General features: G+C 45.0%; 1 protein-coding gene across 1 annotated transcript in view; it reads right to left on the bottom strand.

Moving 5' to 3' along the window:
- LOC126354248 (metabotropic glutamate receptor 4-like) overlaps positions 1–22,766 on the bottom strand; it is a 769,434-nt gene that overhangs the window by 23,342 nt on the left and 723,326 nt on the right. The window contains exon 12 of the mRNA XM_050003756.1: positions 836–1,041. Coding sequence (XP_049859713.1) covers positions 836–1,041 — 206 coding nt within the window. The remainder of the gene's footprint in view (positions 1–835; positions 1,042–22,766) is intronic.

Here is a 22,766-nt window from a genome sequence, read left to right as displayed (position 1 = left end):
CCTTCGTATTGTTTTGGCGCTGGAGTGTGATATTCAGTTCTGCAGTGACTTTGGCAGCTATCGTCCCCTGGTTCAAAAAATGATTCAAATGGCTTTGTGCACTATGGGACTTAACAGCTGAGGTCATCAGTCCCCTAGAACTTGGAACTACTTAAATTTAACTAATCTAAGGACATCACACACATCCATGCCCGAGGCAGGATTCGAACCTGCGACCGTAGCAGTCGCACGGTTCCAGACTGAAGCGCCTAGAACCGCGCGGCCACACTGGCCGGCTGTTGTCCCCTGGTTTTTGGTCACTAGCCCCTTCAACGACCTTCTGTCACGATCACTCAACACACGCTTTCGTCCGCGTTCTAACTTAACAGATGACTTTTTCCGCTTTCCCCGTATGCGACATAAATCTTCGATCGGTTCCTCTTTACGAACCACCTAACATTTCGGCGATCTTTGATACGGAAACACGCACCATACTAGGATCAACAATTTTCCCACATTCAAATGCATTAGGTTCCTATGCAGTGCTCTCAAAACTACGCAGAACACTATTCAGACCATGACCGACACTTTTAACGTATTGAGGATATTTCACAGTTGCCGCTAGTGCTCATATGCAACAACGCAACCTGCACGCTTGGCCAGAATCTGCATTTATGTTCAAGCACACATCTCTCGGCGCGTTACCGTGTCTTTCTCCAACCACTGCTTTATTCACGCCTGAGAAAGAAATTGTAAATTTCAGTACCGTAAATCACAGTGATCATTTGTCTTACATAAAAGAAGTGTAATAGTGGTATATATCTACAGAATTATGGATAATGGGTGGTAGCCTTACCGGCATCATGCTCTGGCGAACGTTGCGCTCAGGGTGCACGATGATAATGTAGAGTTTAGGCGAGAAGAGGCAGGCAAGCGTGACGCTAGCCGACAAGCTGATGGTGACGGACATGCTGGTGATGCGCAGCGGCACGTGGCTGCTGGTGCCGAAGTAGAGCGGCACAAACGCCAGCCAGATCACGCACGTCGTGTACATTGTGAATCCTGGAACAAAAGACCCACATACACAACAGCCGGAACACAAAGATCCACATACACAATAAGTATCTGTTTATAGACATGTGGTAATGAACAAAAGTTGGGGGCCTGAATACAGCGACCAGAATGCCAACCAGGTTACGAGGATCATTCATTTTCTGAAGCCTGGAACGCAAAAATCAAAATACATAAGCGTTCTCTGGCGACACACATGCAGGCGACAGGCAGCGGGAAGTGACTGCTAACACTACTGGCCATTAAAACTGATACACCACGAAGATGACGTGCTACAGACGCGAAATTTAACAGACAGGAAGAAGATGCTGTGATAAGCAAATGATTAGCTTTTCAGAGAATTCACACAAGATTGACGCCGGTGGCGACACCTACAACGTGCTGACATGAGGAACGTTTCCAACGGATTTCTCATACACAAACAGCAGTTGACCGGCGTTGCCTGGTGAAACGTTGTTGTGATGCCTCGTGTAAGGAGGAGAAATGCGTAGCGTCACGTTTCCAACTTTGATAAAGGCCGGATTGTAGCCTATCGCGATTGCGGTTTATCGTATCGCGACATTGCTGATCGCGTTGGTCGAGATCCAATGACTGTTAGCAGAATATGGAAGCGGTGGGTTCAGGAGAGTAATACGGAACGCCGTGCTGCATCCCAACGGCCTCTTATCACTAGCAGTAGAGATGACAGGTATCTTATCCGCATGGGTTTAACGGATCGTGCAGCCACGTCTCGATCCCTGAGCCAACAGATGGGGACGTTTGCAGGACAACAACCATCTGCACGAACAGTTCGACGACGTTTGCAGCAGCATGGACTGTCAGCTCGGAGACCATGGCTGTGGTTACCCTTGACGCTGCATCACAGACAGGAGCGCCTGCGATGGTGTACTCAACGACGAACCTGGGAGCACGAATGTCAAAACGTCAGTTTTTCGGATGAATCCAGGTTCTGTTTACAGCATCATGATGGTCGCATCCGTGTTTGTCGACATCGAGGTGAACGCACATTGGAAGCGTGTATTCGTCATCGCCATACTGACGTATGACCCGGCTTGATGGTATGAGGTGCCATTGGTTACACGTCTCGGTCACCTCTTGTTCACATTGACGGCACTTTGAACAGTGGACGTTACATTTCAGATGTCTTACGACCCGTGGCTCTACCCTTCATTCGATCCCTGCGAAACCCAACATTTCAGAAGGATAATGCACGACCGCATGTTGCAAATCCCGTACGGGCCTTTCTGGATATCAGTGACCTGTTGCACTTGTAAATGATTCACTAGGTGAACATAACATTCTGCATTAACAGTAACAGCATTGCGACCATCGTCTCTATGATCTCGGACGATGATATGCAGCAACACACTACCGCTCTCTGACTGAAGTGACGTTTCATGAAGAATTTTATGATTTTCACGTGCCACAATCTGAAGTTTTGCTTGTGAACAAAGTCTGACACATAAAAATTGATCTTATCGCTCATAATCAGGCCCTTGGGCTCGTTCACGAATTCCGGGTAAAAATGTAACCACTTTGGAGGTCATCCACATTCCGTTTTTGCATTATCAGAACTTTTTTATTGGTGGGGTCACAGTTCATTGTGCAACATTCGCTGCACTTGCTCTCCGATGTGTCAAGTTGCAGCGCGTGCTTGTATGCAGAATGCCTGGGACTTCGGCTGAAGGCTTCTTCCACTCTTGCAACAGTCTCTGGTATGCACACGGATTTTGCATTTCCACTTCTATTTCGCACCGTAGCACCCGTTTCCGAAAATTTCTGTACCCTCACTTTAGCATGTGCCGATGGGTCTGGGAAATTGCGTTCGAGATTGTAATGAGAACGAAATACATGATACGGAGCCACGTATCTGATGTTTTTGTAAATAGGATGTGCCGACGGGGCGGGGGAAATGCGTGCAAGTTTGTAATGAGCACGAAATACATGCTGCGTGGTAACGTATCTGTCATTGTTTTTGTAAACATCTTCACGGGAACATTTGATTGTTCACCAGTCCACGACACCATCTCGACTGAACATCAATATCAGGCAGGGTCTATGGCTATGGTTAACTGTGCTGATTACTAACGCACGTTCTATTTACAGGGTGGCCAAATCACCCGTTTCAGTGCTGCGCCTGTTAGATTGTAAAACCTGCGACATCAAGAACCACTACGATAATACGGCTGTGGCGATGGATACATTGGTGATACTGGGTGTAATTTGGTTAACAGCATCAAACTACAGTAGCTTGGAGGTAAGGCAGGTGCCATATTTCACGTACATTATCAAGCCTGCAAGTTGTTCAGAAGACTTAAAATCAGCTCTCTCGTCAATCGTTGTCGCCAGAGCCACAAAACAATAATCAAAATAATGCTCATTCCGTTAAGTTCGGAGTGCTGAGCCCAGAAACAACGATAATTCATTTGCGAATGTCAACCCCTGTGCCCAACTTCTACCACTTCAAACGTCTACACACAGTTCCACCTAGAGTTGTCCTATAATTTTCTGCGCACTACTGTGGAGGAATGTGTACTCCTTCAAGGACTGTGTTCAGTGGCATCAGGGTATAATATATGCATACTGAGCGGTTTTAGTTTTATTGATTCACTTGTCACGATCATCAGCGATCAGATGGCTCTCAGTAGGCCGGTCTGTGCACCTTCTGATTTAAGTCCGCTGGTAGTAACTGTGCTAAGTTTAGAGGTGAAAAGTGTTAGCAATATTCATTCTAGAGTACAACCATACCCCACCGACTAGTACGCACTCCTGTTCAACAGCTTCAGCCATTTGAATGGCGTCACGCTATGGTCCTACGGGAATGGCCGTACCTACGGGTTGCTGCACATGTTGGAGTCCAATGTACTGAAGTGTGAAGCTGCTTTCAACAGTGGCCTGTGGAACATTCCCACTCTTGTAGTCCAGATTCTGGACATCCGCGAAGTACAGACACACGTCAAGTTCGATGCATTGTGCGAGCGGCGGTGGCCGAACGAACATCATCTAGGAAAGAAATACGGGCTTATGATGCAGCAGCCGTGTCATCACGGACCACTGGGAACAGTCTGCTTGCAGCAAGATTAAGATCACGTTTTCCCCTAATAAGGCTACCACTGACAACACGACACTGCCAAGCCAGGCTAGCCGGCCGCTGTGGCCGAGCGGTTCTAGGCACTTCAGTCCGGAACCGCGTTGCTACTACAGTCGCAGGATCGAATTCTGCCTCGGGCATGGATGTGTGTGTTGTCCTGAGGTTAGTTAGGTTTAAGTAGTTCTAAGTTATAGGGAACTTATGACCTCAGGTGTTAAGTCCCATAGTGCTTAGAGCTATTTGAACCAAGCCAGGTGATAGAGTTGACTGGAGAGTGGAATGGCGCTCTGTTGTCTTCACTGATGAGATTGGATTCTTTCTGAATGAATGTGAGTGGACGTACAAGTGTATGGCGTATATCTGGTGAGCTGAATGTGGGGGGTGGGGGGACATAAGTTATAACTCGCGGTCACATTTGGTGTTTCGGGATTGGTAAAACAACGAGTGCTCATTACAGTGCACACTCTATTATCTCCATGCTACTGCCATTTGTTGTACAGGAAGGTAATGTACATTTTTTGGCAGAACAGTCCAAATTTACATACGGTTGCTGAGACGCGAAGGGCTCCCGGATGTGTAAAACAACTGATCTAGCCACTAAGATGACAAGATATTTCTGCAAATGAACACTTATGGAACTTCATCAAGCGAGAAGTTACTGATTTTACAGGACCTGCAAGAATCATTGTCTAACTGCAACAAAAGACGGAAGATGCTTGGGGCAGTCTGTTGCAGGATGCCATTCGGCATCTCTGTGGTCGTATACGTGCTGGAGTACAGGCCAGCGTTGCTACCACAGAGGGGACACTGTACGTTGAGGCGACTGTTTGGGCACCTTCTAATATGACGTGCGTGTTTCACTTGGTCTGACTATGTTACCATATACTCCTTCAACCAGTCGCCTCATTTGTCAATGAAATGACCTTGTCTTTGATGATACCAATTTTTTTCCGGTAGTGTATGTTTGCTTCTAGGAGAAAAGTGGTACGTTTGAGCAAAGTGTCGAACGGCAAGTTGATAAAAATCTGTTTCCAAATATGTAATTGAATGCCAGTCTGAGTGAAAAGACAACTAAAGGATATCACGCAACCTAAGGACAACACTTCTTTGCAGAGGCTATAGAGGACATTGTCCTTGGTTGTCATGTGGAGAGTTCACAGGATGAATCGTCTTCAGATAAAGTAATACATCGTCCGTTCAAAAAATTCCGAGGCTGATTTGAATTCTGGCGTACAAACAACGTCAGTACTATTACTATTGTGGCAGCTTGAACTAACAACTGTAAAAGGCAGATGTGGATTCGACCAGTCAGTTGCGAGTGGGTTGTATTAAGTAGTGGACGTGTAGCCGTTGCTACGGTGTCACAAATCGCAATGGAGCCAAGTCTCTAAATCCAGAGTTCAAAATACTATCGAGAATGTTTTGTAGAAGAGAAAACTGGGAGCAAAATTTGTTCCGCACACCTTCACTCCATTAAAAAAAAAAAAGCGACACATGGACGCCTGTGTGACTCGAGTGAAATGCAAAGCGCGGACTATTCCTCGCTGAAAAAAAAAAAAAAATCATCGCGGTTGACGAGACGTCCTGTTATCAATACGAACCTATCACAAAGCGACAAAATGCGGAAATTGACATGAGAGATCAACGCTTTGACGATATAACCGACATTCAAACCAATGTGCCATGCTAGTCGTACAACGTTCCAAAGAAGGACTTTTCTGCCGGTTTCACATGGCTGTATAAACGTTCTGTGAGTTGTACAATGTACGAGGAGACTGCGTAGAGCTCCTGAAACATTAAAACAACCATATTAACTTTTCTCCATTTTTTTTATTATTCCAGTCTTGAAACATTCTAGACTGGCGGGGTACGTACTGTCGACTGAAACTGTAAATTACTGTAACCAATCACAATTATTAGTTACTCTCTGTCGCACGTTAATCCACAATATGTTGGACATGTAGATATATTTTTTTAATTTTTTTTGTAACAGGAGCTGAGAGACAACGCCTACAAATGTATAGTACAAGTGCAGAAATAATACACAGCATACGTTAAGATGTAGAGAAGCAACGTCACATGATAAAAACAGTAGAAGTGAAGTGGATTTAAAAACGTTTCACGCCTAATGACGTCATGAGGAAAATGGGCGTGTCGTAATTATAAAACCTGGAGAGGGAATTCATGGAAAAACGAGTGGGTAACTGTGAAAACGTTGGTAGGGTATATACATTCCTCCCCAATATTCGGAAGTAATGAAATGGGCGTTTGGCGTCATTGGCCGGGAGATCCCATGCGGGGCAGGTCCGGCCGCCTTGGTGCGGGTCTTATTACTTTAGACGCCACACTGGGCGACCTGCCCGCCAGATGGGGATGAAATGATAATGAAGACAACACAATACCCAGTCCCTGGGCGGAGAAAATCTCTGGCCCAGGCAGGATTCGAACCCGGGCCCCTAAGACGGCAATCCGTCGCGCTGACCACATTTTTTTCTGCTTTTTTTTACTTTTATTTCATTTTATTTTTATACAAATGTATAAAAGGAAGGCCGTTCCTCTTCGGCTACATAAACAGAATAATAGGAAGTCATCCCGTTACGACAAAGGATGCTCCATACTATAGTCCGCTGCGAATTTTTCGATGATTGTCTTCTCGTTGCTGTGTTGTTTCCGCTGTTTGTTCAAATCTCATAAAAAATAAAAATAAAAAAAATGGAACTGGGAAGAGGTGCTATGGTTATCATCTCATGTCATCGATAATCCAGCTGCGAGACGGATTATGGAATGCGCTCCAAAGGAAATTAGAAAAATATTGCCTATATTTAGGGTTCTTGACGATCGCACAATGTCGTTCGTTGAGGTAATACCAAAAATCGGGTACTGTCTTTTCGCCATTACCGAAGAGGTAGTGAACAGCGTGGCCACTGATCCACGTCACAGAGTTCGTTTTTGCTCTTGGGAAATAAATCTTATCGGGGAAAAGAAGTGATCGGGTAGTTATCCTGTCAGGAGTCGTGCGAGTGAGAAAAGCCAATATCTGACGCACCAAATACCATACGTCCTTTGCCGACCCGCATTCGAAACGATGTTCATCTGTGTCAATCACTTGGCATGTGGCACACAAGGGGGAATCAGCGAGGTGGATGCGATGTAGGCGGGACTGGCACAACTGTTTCCCATTAACAGTTACGTACCATGCAGATTGCACCTCAGTATCAAGGGTGGTGGCATTCACTGCCTGCCACACAGCGCGCCACTTTGTTTTGGGGTGTTTGCTTTCAATCACATTCGGCGTCATGTTCATTTGCATGGCAGCATATATCGCCCTCGTCATCATCAAGCGTGTGGGTAGTAGTGCAGTGCGGATGTAGCTTAATTCAAGGAAGAACTGGCTAATGTAGAAGAAAGGTGCTGGGATGTCCGATATCATCACAGGGGGTGCGACTGAGATTGGTCGTAAGGCCTCCAGTAAGAGACTTGTGAGGCACGTCGGACTTCGTCGCCACAGTTGCAGGTGACAGCTGACGAACAGGGCCTTTGCTCTGTTCTGGACATGACAAAGGCCTAAACCCCCTCTGCTCCTCGGGAGGGTTAGGGACTCGTAACGAATCTTAAATAACATGCCCGTATTAACAAAGAATCCCAAAACCGCCAACATGCGGTGAGCCAGGGTAGGTGGTATGGGGAGTATCTGTGCAAAATGGGGGATACGTGACGCCAAATAGACGTTAGCATATCGTGTCCGTTGCAGGAGGTCTAGATGCCTCAAACGGTGGTCACTTATTCCTGCTCTCATCTGATTCAACAAACGCCTGTAGTTAAGGGCTGTTGAACATTTCATGTCAGATGTGAAATCAATGCCAAGACAGCGGATTGTGTCACTGATTCGTAGCGGTGCGACGTTCTCGCCGGGTAGGCCTCTGCCTATAGGCAGAACGTGTGATTTGTGGAGATTGAGATGGCTCCCAGATGCCGCGCCGTAGGTCGCCACCCACGCCAGTGCTGCACGAACATCGTCATTATTGCGTAGAAGGAGTACCAGATCATCTGCATAGGCAGTACAGCAGAAAGTGTGTCCACCAAGGGATATCCCGGTCAGGCGTTGTCGGAGGCCGCAGAGGAGTGGTTCCAAGACGAAGGCGTACAATATCTGGATCTGTATCGGCGGCGTAAGACGGCCATTATATAACACCTTGGACGTCGCGCCGCGTAGGAGACACATCAGTACATTAACTATGACGTCCGGATACCCCATGTGTCGCAACACCTCCATCAAAAATGTGTGGTCGACTCTGTCAAAGGCCTGGCTAAAGTCGAGTGAGGCCAAAACTCCTGGCAGTTGGCGAGCTTTGGCTAGCGCGATCATATCTCTATATCGGTACAATGCAGTGCGAATATTATGGTCACCACCTAACGATGCCTGGTCCTGCGACACAACACATCGTACTGATCGCTTTAGGCGTGCCGCCAGAAGCCGGGTGAAAATCTTCAAGTCACTGTTGAGTAAGGTCAAGGGCCGATAGTCACTGATCCTGGATCCGTCTCGTGGTTTGTGTATGGGCACTATCAGTCCTTCTAGGAAAGCCCCAGGTATCTGCGTCGTGGAAGACATAAGATCGCGGCAAATATCAGTCCACGCTGGTGCCAGCAATTGTTGGTACGTCCGGTAAAATTCCAGAGGAAGGCCATCAGGTCCCGGGGACTTATGAGCAGCCCCAGCCTGTATTGCTTCAATGATTTCCTCTTCCGTTACATCAGCAGTCAAATCCGCCGCCACTGTCGGAGAGATCGAGCCATAAGTGAGTTGAGAGACTTCGGCGATCACCTCTGGGGGATGTCGATGTTCCGAGTACAGCATAGTTTAGTGAGCATGAAGGGCGTTTCCTATGTCGCGCTGGGTATCAAGGCGTCGTCCGTCTTCCGTCGTGATAGCTTGGATCAGTGTCCTGCGTCGGCGCCGTCGTTCTGCAATGACGTACTACATAGACGGTTCCTCCTGTGCCACTCTGTCGTGAGTGCGCGCTCTGACGATCGCACCCTCAAGGTGGCAACGTGTTAATCTGATGATCTGTGCCTTGGCACGGTTCACCGTCACCTGCCGTGCAGGTGAGTACGGCAATGTTGCACATTCCCTTAAGATGCTGTAGTAAAAGTCCATGGTATGTCTCTTCCATGCTGCAACATCTCGGCCGTAGCCTATCAAGATCTTCCAGAGGGCTGGTTTGGCGCAGAGTAACCACCACGACAGTGTAGACCGGTAGGTGCCACGCCGGCGGCTACAAGAGTCCCACGTGTTCTCTATAAGGCGGCGGCATTCCTGAGAAGCTAGGTGAGTGACGTTCAACTTCCAAGGACCACGGCTGTGCCATATCTTCTGGCAGCCGAGGGTAATAGCGCAGATGTAGGCGTCGTGGTCAGAAAAAGCTGTGGGCCAAACGTCGGCAGCTCTTGTCCCCACAGCTATGGAGCGCGAGATGTAAATCCGGTCGATGCGGCTGGAGGAATGGCTGGTGTAGTGAGTAAATCCGGGCCGATCGCCACAAACATGTTCCCACGAGTCCACCAATTGAAGATTATTTATAATTGTCGTAAGTTCTGCACATGGAGAATGATGTGGTAACTGATCCTTAGGTGCTTGGCTACAGTTGAAGTCCCCTCCCATTATCAAGGCGTCCTGACGGCCCATAAAGAGGGGCGTGATTGTATGAGCGAAAAAGGTGGATCGTTCGCGACGCCGACCAGATCCTGACGGTGCATAGATGTTAATAAGTTTGACTCCTTGGATAGTAAGAGCCATGCCTCTGGCGTCAGGGAGATACTCGACGTCTTCTGCGGATATACCGTCGCGGAGGAGGATCGCCACACCACTGCCATTGGCAGACGCATGTGAGACCCAAGTCTGGTAGCCATAGGGTCCCTTGAAGTCGGCGACATACACCTCTTGAAGGAGCGCAATGTCGATGTCTGCTGCGTTGAGTAGATCCTGTAGCAGCGCTAGTTTATGTCGGGCACGTATGTTGTTGATGTTAATCGTCGCTAGACGGTATGTTTGGTCAGCCAGGTCGGCAACTGGGTTGTGTAGGAGGCCAGGTGTGGGCGGCAGGGGCGGCCCCACAGAGGCTGACGTTACAGCCGTAGTCACTGTTGTTGGCTGGTGCTGGGTGCAGCCGAGGGAGCATCTCTGCCTTCGGCATCCTCTTGGTGCTGTGGCTCATCCTCGATATCATCCGCCCAAGAATCAGATGCAGCAATTGGTAACTGTTGATTAGTGCTGTCAGTAGAGCGCTTGCGCGTATGTTCAGTAGCAGAAGTGATGTTGTCAGACCGAGGCTCAGAAATTGTATCCGCCGTAGCATCGTGATGGGAAGGTTGAGTTGCGGTGGTAGAGTCCTGAGCGTCGTCCGACGCCGGATATTCGTCTGGGTCGCACATACGAAGCAGGCAATCATCGGACGGCGTATGGCGCCGTTTCTTGCGTTTTCGAGGGGACCGTTGTTTCCGGACATGTTGTTCTGTGTCAGAATGCGGGCGACAATCATCTGATGCGGTCTCCATTGGTAGGAAGGCAGAGGTAGGGACAATTTTAGTTTCTACTTCCATCTTCTCTTTAGGCTCGTCTTGGTGGCACAATTGATCACCGTCTTGAGGCAGGTCTGCCGAACGCGTCGTAGAGGGGGATATGCTGTCCGCCACACGGTCATCGACCACTGACTGCAATATGGTGCTACGATCCTGGGCAGGAACAGCTGTTGCGGTTGCAGCCGCTGCATACGTGATGGGGAGTAAAGTAGGCGTCGCCGGGGATGGAACTTCACCGACCGGTGTCTGAGTCAGTCGGCGTTGAATGCATGCCGATCGGACATGTCCTTCCTGGCCACAGCCGGCGCAAGTACGGGGTTGTCCGTCGTACATGACAATGGCTCTGCAGCCGCCAATTACAAGATAGGATGGCACATGCTTCGTCAGTTCAATCTTAATTTGTCTCACTCCATTTAAGACGGGGTCCGTCTCAAACGTTTGCCATTTTTCAGCCAAGTGGCTTAGCACGTTGCCGTACGGTTTGAATGCTGTCATCACAACATCTGGCGGGACTTCGAATGGCAGCTCGAAGACCCTCAGAGTGCGAAGGCCTAATCCAGCGTGGTCGATCGTGACAGTTCCTATGTGACCATCAGAATGCTTAAATTTAAGTCCATGAGCGTGTCGGCACACAACATCAGTGCACGCCTTTTCATTGATCATTTTTATGTAGACGACACTTTGTGTTATAGAAAAGTGGATCCCAATGATGTCTTGAGGTGCAATATGCAGTTCTTCTCGGATGAAACGTTCAACGTCAAGTGCTCGAGGTCTTGCGTAGTCCTCTTGAAATGTGATCTTAATTGTGGACTTGCGATACGAGTGCGCCATGGCACTAGCGAGACACGGACGCGTGACACTCGCCGCAGCGGGAGGTAAACAGTAAACACTGCCGCGCGCGGTGCGCTAACAGGGGGACGCAGGCGCGGCGACCTCGCCCCACCGCTGCTAACAGCGGACTGACCACTCAGCTATCGGGGCAGACAACATTAGGAAGTGATTGAGGATGAAACATTTTAATTCCAGCCGGGGTGTGGTTTGTTTATTAACTGACCATGGGCCATACGCCACTCATTTACTGTGCGTAAATCTCGATCAGAAGGCTGAGAGAGAGAGAGAGAGAGAGAGAGAGAGAGAGAGAGAGAGAGAGAGAGAGAGAGAGAGAGACCCCTGAACCCATACTTCGGCACTGTGACCGTTCTTCGCAGAAAATACGACTAGGCCAATCACACGACGACATTACGCAATCAGACCTTGTGGACCGATCTCAACGACTGTGCAGACAGTGTTCTAGAGTGCTACATAAAGAGCACTTACAGCGACGAGAGTACAGGCAGCAACGAGCCAAGCAACATATAGCTCTAAAGACAATAGCGAGACAGTGGTAGTCGTAGCAGATCGGATGACGGCGGCACAGGCGAAGACAGGCCAACATAGAATAAGGTCTAAATGTATATTCAAGGAAGTGTCACGAAAACAAGTGTTCATAAGCCATTAATATTAGATTGTAATAGAAATGTAAAGATAGGGATAGCACACGCGGCTATAAAAGTAACTTTTTTTAACGTAGACGTAGAATCACACCAAGGCGAGAGACTCAAGGTATTGCTGAGGCACTCCTTCCTGGACAGCATCGATGGTGACGTTCTGTAAATCTGAACTCCTGTCTATCTTCTTAATTTTCTGTCTTAATTTTCTGTTAATTTTAAGTATTCCGTTTCCTAAATAGTTTTAATTTTACAAGTATTTAAAGCTTCAAGATTGTTGAACTTCGTTAAAATAAGAAGAAATCAAATAAGCTTCATATTCTCTAAATGTTCAATATCGTATTGTGAAAATACGACCAGTACTAGTAACTAGGTGGCAGGTATTTTTAAATGGCAGCGAATAAAGTAAAAAACTAAATATATTAGAATCCCAAAAACGTTTGTGTTCAGCATTTGCAATGTAAATTATAGTTGGCGGTACAAATTTTCTTCAAGAATCGTAAAGAGAATTTGGCAATGAAACACGATCAGTAGCTGCCTACTAAATCATGACCAGTTTCCAACCGCGTCGAGCTGCTCATATCCCACGACCTTACACAACTACGTCCTAGTCCACCGTCCTGTAAATAATTACATGATGCCGAGTCCTCTGCGCCAGCACTACGAAAGGGACGTCTAATTATGTTTCACAATACGTTAGACGGACAAGCGGCTTTTGCGACATCATAAAAAAAGCTGTTTAAATTAAAGCAGCATATAACAGATGGGTTCCCTAGCTCGTTAATATTTAACGGTGGTCACTTCTGTATGTCACCATAAGCTGCTAATAAACCAGCCATTAATTGCCATCTATTTCAATCTTTCTGATAGTCACGAGACAGCATAAAAGTTGTTATTGAAACCTATATGGCACTATCACTGTTGTGACGTCACAATAAAAGTAAAATTACTGTGACGCTTCTTATAATCTTATTTTCATTACTTATTTCACACAAGCAGTGTCGCCCTATAGGCCTCTGTTACAGGTTTTATGTTTTCCGACGAGAATCAGGTTGAAGTGAGAAGCAAATAAAGATTTATTTACTAGCAGATCATGGTATTATGTGAAATGTCCTTAGTTAACCGTGTTTACAGCCCTCAATCAAGTAGATGAACTACGGCTGAGAAAGGCGTGGAACGTAAGCACTGCGAGGCTGCAATGGACGTGAGAATAAGACATCACGACGTCGAAAATGGATATGTAGGAATTTTAGTACTTTCAACATTGCGGCCCAGTCAGCAATCGTGATAATCTAATATATAAGAAACTATCATCCTCGATTTCGGTAATGAAACCAACCTTTACCTAGGTTTCAGCCCAAGTAATTGAGTCTTCTTCAGAAGATAAACCTGTTTCTATAATATGTCTACAAGGGCAAAGTCTAGAAATAAAACTAAAACAGCCTGAATAGGCGTAGTCACATTTTAAAAATGCGGTACATAGGTACTAAGTCACCGCCAAGACTTAAGCTCCGGCGAGCGCCTCGTCTCCATGGACGCCGTGCGGTGGGCCTCGGGAGCTCACGTGAAACTAAGCAGGCCTAGATGACGCGCTGCATATCAAATGGCGGGGAACATTGTGCATGTCAAACTGAGACCATGACTGTCAAAGATAAAAGACCGACGCAGTTATATCTTAAAACAAATAACTTATAGAATGGTCGAAACTCTGAAACAATGCCTCTGCACCAGGTCTTGACTAAAATGTAACAAACTATGCATGGATTTATATCAGTGCGAACACACTACCCCGACTTACACTATGAGAATACATTTGCCCTTTCACAACGAATGCTGCATAACGCAACCATCGTTATTAATGAAATGTGACATACAACAGAGAAACTGTAGTATGTAAACGCCAAAATGCAATAGTTTCGGAGAACCTGTGCACAGATGATCGAGTATGTGTTTTTTATCAGTTGAGGTAGATCTACTTCTTATTGCTGACAAGCACTGAATGAAGAATATTATCAATATTAATTTTTATCTTATTATTAAAAATAGCGCGTGAGTGAACGAACAACGCCACTTCATCGCCATGTAAAAGAAATTGATCAGCATAGGTCAAATTATGTTTACGTGTAAAACATATGGTAATTGCGTCAACAAACGTAGACGTCCTTTCATCGTCCTTATACTCTATCGACCAACAGAGGTCAATTTCACTATGTGCTACAAAAGAGAATTATCTCCTCCTATATTAAATGCTGTTGTTAAATAGATATATGATAAAACATGCTTGACCCGAGAAGACACCTTGGAAATTTTTATAATGGGCACTTGACATGGGAAAAGAGCATATTCTTGACAAGGAAGAATTAAAAAAAAAATAACAGATAGCTACTAATATGCCCATGTGCATACCACAAATGGACAAGTATGAAGTCGTCTTTGGATTGCAACTATAAATGAATGTAAAGGGATTTATCCTAAAAGGTCGAGTCGGACCAACTAAACTTCATCTTGTCACCTGAGGCTCCATTTCGCCGTTCGTGGGCTAGTAACCACTTATATGATTATGACTATTGTCTATGGGATAGATACGGGCATCTTAATTACTGAAACCATGTGCGCCAAATTATGTAAGCACCAAATGTAGAAAGAACACCTAATGGGAATCGTATACCAAAATGTTACGTGGTCAAACGCACGCATGCTAGCTACTACCTTAAGGGATGTCTAAAATGAAGTACATCAAACACCGCCACCGAAATACTGCTCGGCTCCTGCGAATCAACCATTATCTGGTCATGATATTCTAAATAATGGCACAAAACATTCAAAAATTTCTGTTTTTTATCTGAAGTTGATCATTAAGGAGGTTGTCCTTACCAAATTGTAGATGTTTAAAAATCTCCATCTCCTCCAGGATGTCTGATCTAGTACCTTTAATCTCATGATGAAGTAGCACTGTGCTGGTTAGGGGATTAGGCGCATGTGCCATTTGAATCAGGTGTTCGGCGAAGGAAGAACCTCGTGTGCCGTCACCACTTTTGGTTGGAATGTGCTCCTTATATCTAGTAGCAATAGCTCTTCCTGTTTGACCTATATAATAGTTCGGGCAGTCCCCACAGATGATTTTATACACCCCAGAGCGAAATAGTTTGTCATGTGATGCTTGCAGTGTGTGGACCAAGGTTTTTTTCAGATTATTATTGGTAGAAAATGCTACCTTAAACCCATGATTCTTAAACTTTCAGCCTAATCTGTAAGAAACCCTGCCTATGAAGGGAATGGATAAAATGGCAGCAGGTACACTTTCTCCTCATCATTTAATGTGGATGACGTATTATTTCTTTTATTTAGTTTCTTGTTGTACATTTGCCTCACCAAGTCACCTTTGTAACCATTATTTCTAGCAATTTCCTCAAGCGCTACTAATTCAGATTGGTGGTTCAAATGGCTCTGAGCACTATGGGACTCAACTGCTGTGGTCATTAGTCTCCTAGAACTTAGAACTATTTAAACCTAACTAACCTAAGAACATCACACACATCCATGCCCGAGTCAGGATTCGAACCTGCGACCGTAGCAGTCGCACGGTTCCGGACTGCGCGCCTAGAACCGCGAGACCACCGCGGCCGGCTAATTCAGATTCTAAAGCATCTGGAGACAGGGGAATTGTCAGGGCACGATGTATAGTAGAATGAAAAAAAGCTAACTTATGAGCTTGCGGATGGGCGGAATCGGCCGGTATGATATTGTCAGAGTAGGTACTTTTACGAAAAATGCTGAACGCAATGTGGCTATCTGCTATTGTGAGGGTGAGATCTAAATAATTTAAAGATCTGTTAGAGGATTCATTTTTAAGTGTAAAATTAATCTTCTCGTGGAGCTCGTTAAATGTTAGGAAGACCTTGTCTATGTCGTTTTAGTTACCGTCAATAATAAGATTATATTATCCATGATATCTACGTTACTGGCGAAAATACCACATTCTAGATAATTTAGAAAAATTTCAGACTGAACGCCAGCCAGCGGGGTCCCCGTTGCTAGTCCACACGGTTGGGAATACATTTTTCCGTTAGATATGAAATAATTATGTTTCAGCACAATGCGCAGAAGATTCATTGCCCGACTTTTTCTTTTACTGGTGCAAGCTACCTTCTAAAATTTGGAGGTTTTGGTCCACCGGAACATTGGTGTATAGACTTGTTATATAGAAAGACACGAACTTGGAGTTTTCAGAGCAGATTACGCGTTCCAACCGATTAGCTAACACCGATAATAGTTGTGTTAGAAAACTGCTTCGTAAATAGAGAGAAATTCATCTCAGATTTACGAGAAGTAAAAATCTAGCTCACAAACAAAAGGTGAACGAAGCGAAAATGAGTGTAAGGAGAGCAATGAGAAAGGCGTTCAATGACTTTGAAAGTAAAACTCCGTTAACCAATCTGAGCAAAAACCCTTAGAGCTTATGATCGTATGTAAAATCAATAAGTGGCTCAAAATCATCTATTCATTCACTCAGTGACCATACTGGTTCCGAAAAGGAAGATAACAGAGACAAGGCCGAAATACTGAATTCGGTCTTCCGGAATTATTTCACTAAGGAAGATTGTAACACGGTCCCTCCTTTCTATCATCGTACGACCGTCGAAATGGTACCGATTTCGGAACAGAGAGAAAACTACAATCTCTATATGATTGTACATCGATAATGCGAAAAAGCTTTCTTCTCTCCTAGCAGTAATTTATTGTAGATCGCTTGAGCAGCGAAGGGTACCTAGTGACTGGAAGAAAGCGCAAGTTGTCCCCATTTTTAAGAAAGGCCATAGAACTGTTGCTCACAGTTACAGACCTATAATGTTGACGTCAGTCTGTTGTAGAATTATGGAACATGTTTTATGCTCAAGAATTATGACGTTCTTGGCGAAGGAAAATCTCCTCTGTAAGGCCAACATGGATTCCGCAGACAGAGGCTCTGCGAAACTCAGCTCGCATGGAGAATAAAAATGGTTCAAATGGCTCTGAGCACTATGGGACTCAACTTCTGAGGTCATCAGTCCCCTAGAACTTAGAACTACTTAAACCTAACTAACCTAAAGACATTACACACATCCACGCCCGAGGCAGGATTCGAACGTGGGATCGTAGCGGTCGCGCGGTTCCAAACTGTAGCGCCTAGAACCGCTCGGCCACCCCGGCCGGTTCGCACTTTTCGATCATGAGATACACAGCAGCGTAGACAATCACGCTCAGTTTGATGCCGTGTTCCTTGACTTCAAGAAAGCATTGTACTCCGCCGGCACTGCCCTTTTGTGAAGAAAAAAGACTAGCTTATTGAGTATCGGAGCAGTTTTGCGACTGGATTCAGACTTCCTTGCAGACAGAACTCAATACGTCGCTCTTAAAGGAACAAAATCGATAGATGTAAAGGTAATTACCGGTATAGCCCCAGGAAGAGTGGTAGGACCGTTGCTGATTACTACATACATATGCAATCTGGTAGAAAGCGTCGGATGCGCTCTAGGACTGTTTGCAGATGATGCAGTTGTCTATAACAAAGTAGCAACGCCAGAAAATAGTAACGATTTGCGGAATGACCTCCAGAGAATTTATGAATGGTTCAGTCTCTGGCAGTTAACACTGAACGTAAATAAATGTAACATACTGCAGTTACGTAGGCAAAGGAATCCACTATCGTATAGCTACACTATTGATGACAAACAGCTGGAAACAGTATGTGCCGTAAAATTCCTAGGAGTTACTATCCAGAACGACCTTAATTGGAATGACCACATAACACAAACAGTGGGAAAATCGGATGCCAGACTCAGATTCATAGGAAGAATCTTAAGGAAATGTAACCCACCCGTGATGAAGTGGCTTATAAGGCGCTTGTTCGACAGATTCTTGAGTATTGTTTACTTGTCTGGGATCCCTAATAGATAGGGCTGATGGAAGAGATGGAAATGATCCAACGAAGAGCTTCACGTTTCGTCACGGGATCGTTTAGTCGGTACGAGAGCATTACGGAGATGCTCAACAAGATCCACTGACAGACGCTACAAGAGAGGCGTTGTGCATCACGGAGAGATTTACTATTGAATTTCCTAGAGAGCACTTTAATGGAAGAGTTGGACGACATGGTACTTCCCCCCACATACGTCTCTCGTAATGACCATGAGGAGCAAATTTCTAGAAATTAGAGCCATTACAGATGTTTACCAACAATCACTCTTTCCCAGCGCTACTCGCGAGTGGAACAAGGTTGCACGGCTCAGTTAGGGGTATAAAAAGTACCCTCCACCACATATAATTAGATGGCTTGAGGATTATGATGTAGATGTAGCCGTATTTTAAACTGTGATCTTGCCATGTTAGTCACTTAACTATGTTATCTAGACAAATGAATTCCTGAAATTTTATTTGTATACGTTAATTATTTCTTGGGGTTGGGATCTTTTCCCGTGAGTGTATTTGGGACCAAACGATTACACTAGTGTAATCTGCGCTCTAGCATGTGGATTTTTTTGCTTGACATGGTATATTCCATTTCTTATCCTCGTTGTCTGCGACCAAGGAAATATACACTGAAGAGCGAAAGAAACAACGAAACCGGTACACCTGCCTAATGTGGTGTAGGACTCCCGCGAGCACTTAGAAGTGCCGCAAGACGACGTGGCATGAACTCGACTAATGTCTGAAGTAGTGCTGGAGGGAACTGACACCATGAATCCTGCAGGGCTGTCCATCAATCCGTAAGAGTACGAGAGGGTGGATGTCTCTTATGAACAGCACGTTGCAAGACATCCCGGATGTGCTCAATAATGTTCATATCTGGGGACTTTGGTGGCTAGCGGAAGTGTTTAAACTGAGATATTTGCTGGAGCCACTTTGTAGCAGTTCCGGACGTGTGGGGTATCGCATTGTCATGTTGGAATTGCCCAAGTCGGTCGGAATGCACAATGGACATCAATGGATGCAGGTGATCAGACAGGGTGCTTACGTACGTGTTACCTGTCAGAGTTGTATCTAGACGTATCAGGGATCTCATATCACTTCGACTGCACATGCCCCACATCATTACAGAGCCCACCAGCTTGAACAGTCCCCTCCTGACATGCAGGGTCGATAAATTCATGAGCTTTTCTTCATACCCATACACTCCATCCGCTCGATACAATTTGAAAGAAGACTCGTCCGAGCAGACAATATGTTGCCAGTCATCAAAAGCGCAATGTCGGTGTTGCGCGTACAGGCAAGGCGTAAAACTTTGTACAGTGCAGTTATCAAGGTTACACGAGTGGGTCTTCGGCTCCTAAAGGCCATATCGATGACGTTTCGTTGAATGGTTCGTACGCTGGCACTTGTTGATGGCCCAGCGTTGAAATCTGCAGCAATTTGGCGGAGGGTTGCCCTTATGTCACCTTGAACGGTTCTCTTCAGTCATCTTTGGTCTCGTTCTTGCAAGACCCTTTTCCGGCCGCAGCGATGACGGAGATTTGATGTTTCACCATATTGCTGATATTCACGGTACACTCGTGAAATGGCCGTCCGGAAAATCTCCATGTCATCGCAACTATGCTGTGCCCCAGCTATAGCACGACTTCAAACTCACTTGAATCTTGATAATATGTCATTGTAGCAGCAGTAACCGATCTAACAACTGCGCTAGACACTTGTATTGAACAGACGTTGCCAACAGCAGCGCCGTATTCTGCCTGTGTACATACGTCAGTATCTGAATACACATGCCTATACCAGTTTCTTTGGCGCTTCAGTATATGTTGTAAACTATGATGAAATTATGCTCGATTACTATACACTGCCTGGTGGAAAACGTTATGCATTCAGACGGGGAGGAGGAAACAAAGTGAAACTTTACGAGCTCTGAGTGTATGTGATGTCATTTAAGTGATAACAAAATCGAGTCAAATTTTCAAGGAACATGGCAGTATGAACCTGCTTATTAATATGTTGTTGGACCCCCTCGGAGAATTCCAAATCTAATCATTTACATACACGCTCACTGTGTGGTAGTGTACTACATGAGATTTACATCCGACCATGTCTTCTGGGTGGCTTACGTTTTTCTGTCAGGCAGCGTAACCTGTAAACACTATCGCTGCACTCCTATGAAGAGAAACTTCAGCTAATTCAGTAGTAATTTTATGATATGGTTTTGTTGTACAGTATGTTGAATGGAGTAATGCACTGTCAATTTATGCGCTAAGTGACTACCACGAAAATAGTGTTTCATCCATGCTGGATCATGTGAATCGCTAAGACATGGTGATGAAAGCAACTAGCCATAAATACTTTTAAAATGATTGATTTCAACGTCATAAGACCCTTTCGGAATACGGTGCCCATCTTCATATATTTAAATTCTCCAATTAAGTTAATGTGTTTGTCAGCAGCATGCCGTTCCCTCGTGCGCTGCACAAGAATATTTTAGTATTTGACACCACTTTGTAACTTGTTTGGATAACGAAAACTTACTAATGAGCCGGCATTTTTATTAGATATAAATTTCAAACAGTTGTATAAACTTTCATATGCTCTATTGGACAGCGTTTCGTATAGCTTTGGTCCACTGGAACGTAAGTAAGTGTACGTCGCGAGTTAGCGGACATCTGCAAACCCGAGCCGACGTTATAGAAGACTTCGACCATACTTTCTTGTGTACAGCAGCTCAGTGTATTTCGATTTTTCTGTTCTTTTAAGTGCAGTTTATGAAGTTAGTACCTGGATGACTAACTACTGTGGCAAGTAGTCATCCACAATTTGATGGTTTTGAAGCATTTGCAGGTAGGTATATTATAGCATGGAAGGCATCTAGGATATCAGGGACATCAATGCTATTTCAAAAGAATCAGTATGGACCATCAGCAGCATGAAAACCACCAACCACACATACAAGGAGAAAAAAAGACAGTAAATACTGGTGAGTATATTTGATTACAAGGAGGAAAAAGAAGATAAATGGTGATGAATATTTTTACGAGGGTTGAAACTTTAATAGTGGCAACTATTTATTTACAGCTCGTACAAATTAGATATGTGTTTCAAAGCTTTAGTGACCGTCAAAGTAGCCACCAGCATTGTGTATAACACGTTGCCAACGATGTGGAAGTCGTAGGATACTCTTAGCAGTGCCAATTGTGTTGACAGTTCGAGCGGCGCGGTCTATTTCCCGACGAATATGCACCAGTTCTGAGGCGAATGCCGTGAAGAGTTTCCTTCAGTTTAGAAATCGAGTTGAACTTACGAGGGCGTAAGTGAGGGGAGTGCAATAGGTGGTGTAGCACTTAGCAGCCCCGTCAGTCATACAAATCAGTAACAGCTTGCACTGTACGTGCTTGAACATTGTCCTGCAAAATGATGGTCAGGTCCTGTCTCTATGCTGTTCATTTTTGGAACACAACCTACGACCAGCTTAGAGACGGAAATAATGACACTTTCTGCAGGAACTGAGACTTAAAAAAAAAAGAAAAAAAAACGCATCACAGAGGGAGCTGAAGCTATCTCGAGTTAAAGAAGTGTGTCGGAGACTGGAAAGATAATGCATAAATGTCTGATGTGTAAAGAGAAATGTTATGAAAGTGGCGAGTTTGATGTGGACGAATAAATATAATTCCTTAAAAAATCTGGTTTTTTCAAAAAAACACAGCTACCACTCAGCTCAATGTTACTCCTCGGTATTCTGAAGTCTCGCTGTATTTCGCAGTTCCAATTTCGCCAAAACTTACTTCATCTGCTGTGGTGTCAGTGGAATCGATAGTTGGAAAGAGCACCACCTACATTTTAGTGCCATCCTGTTTGAGATGCAATTTGGTATTATATTCGTGCAGTGTTTGAGGCGCTTCGTTAGTTATCGCTCTGGTTGGAAAATGAAAGGTCGTCTGCATACTGAAACTTGCTCATGACATATCAGGGATATCTTCCACTTGAAGAATTAATAAAATATGTGCGAGCACCGATTTTGTTGCAAGCCAGTGACGTGATTATGCCATGTGCTTTTCTTTTCTCCCTTATTTCATCTAAATTGTCGGATACTGTGTACTGTACCGTCAGATATGGCACATCGCTGGCTATCCTACGGGCAAGTGTCCGACCTTTAGGTTTTGTGATGAAGCTTGGACGTCAAACATCTTGTCGCCTATTCGTGAATTTACAGTCCTTCAACAACTTCCCGTAAATGTGCGTTCCCGTAGATGCTCATACGCGGCTTTGCGTCCCCAGTGGTAATATAGTCTTATTTGCTACGCTACGCTCGCGTGTTGATTTAAATGTGTACTAAATGTTTATCTGAAACAAAATACGTTGTTTTAGAGTTCATAATTAAAATTTTACGACCTTCCCCCCCCCCCCCCCCCCCCCAATATGAGAACCGGTGAATTCAAAATATAGAAAAAAAGTTGCTCTTCACAAGTTAAGAACGAAAGTAACTTACGAGCAATGTCTCATTGCCAAGTGACATAACGATACATAAAGGGTGTTACAAAAAGGTACCGCCAAACTTTCAGGAAACATTCCTCACACACACAGAAAGAAAATATGTTATGTGG

This window comes from Schistocerca gregaria, chromosome 3, assembly GCF_023897955.1.
Source record: "Schistocerca gregaria isolate iqSchGreg1 chromosome 3, iqSchGreg1.2, whole genome shotgun sequence".
NCBI lineage: Eukaryota > Metazoa > Arthropoda > Insecta > Orthoptera > Acrididae > Schistocerca > Schistocerca gregaria.
Note: the sequence above shows the minus strand (reverse complement) of the source record. Positions and strands in the feature narration are given on the sequence as shown.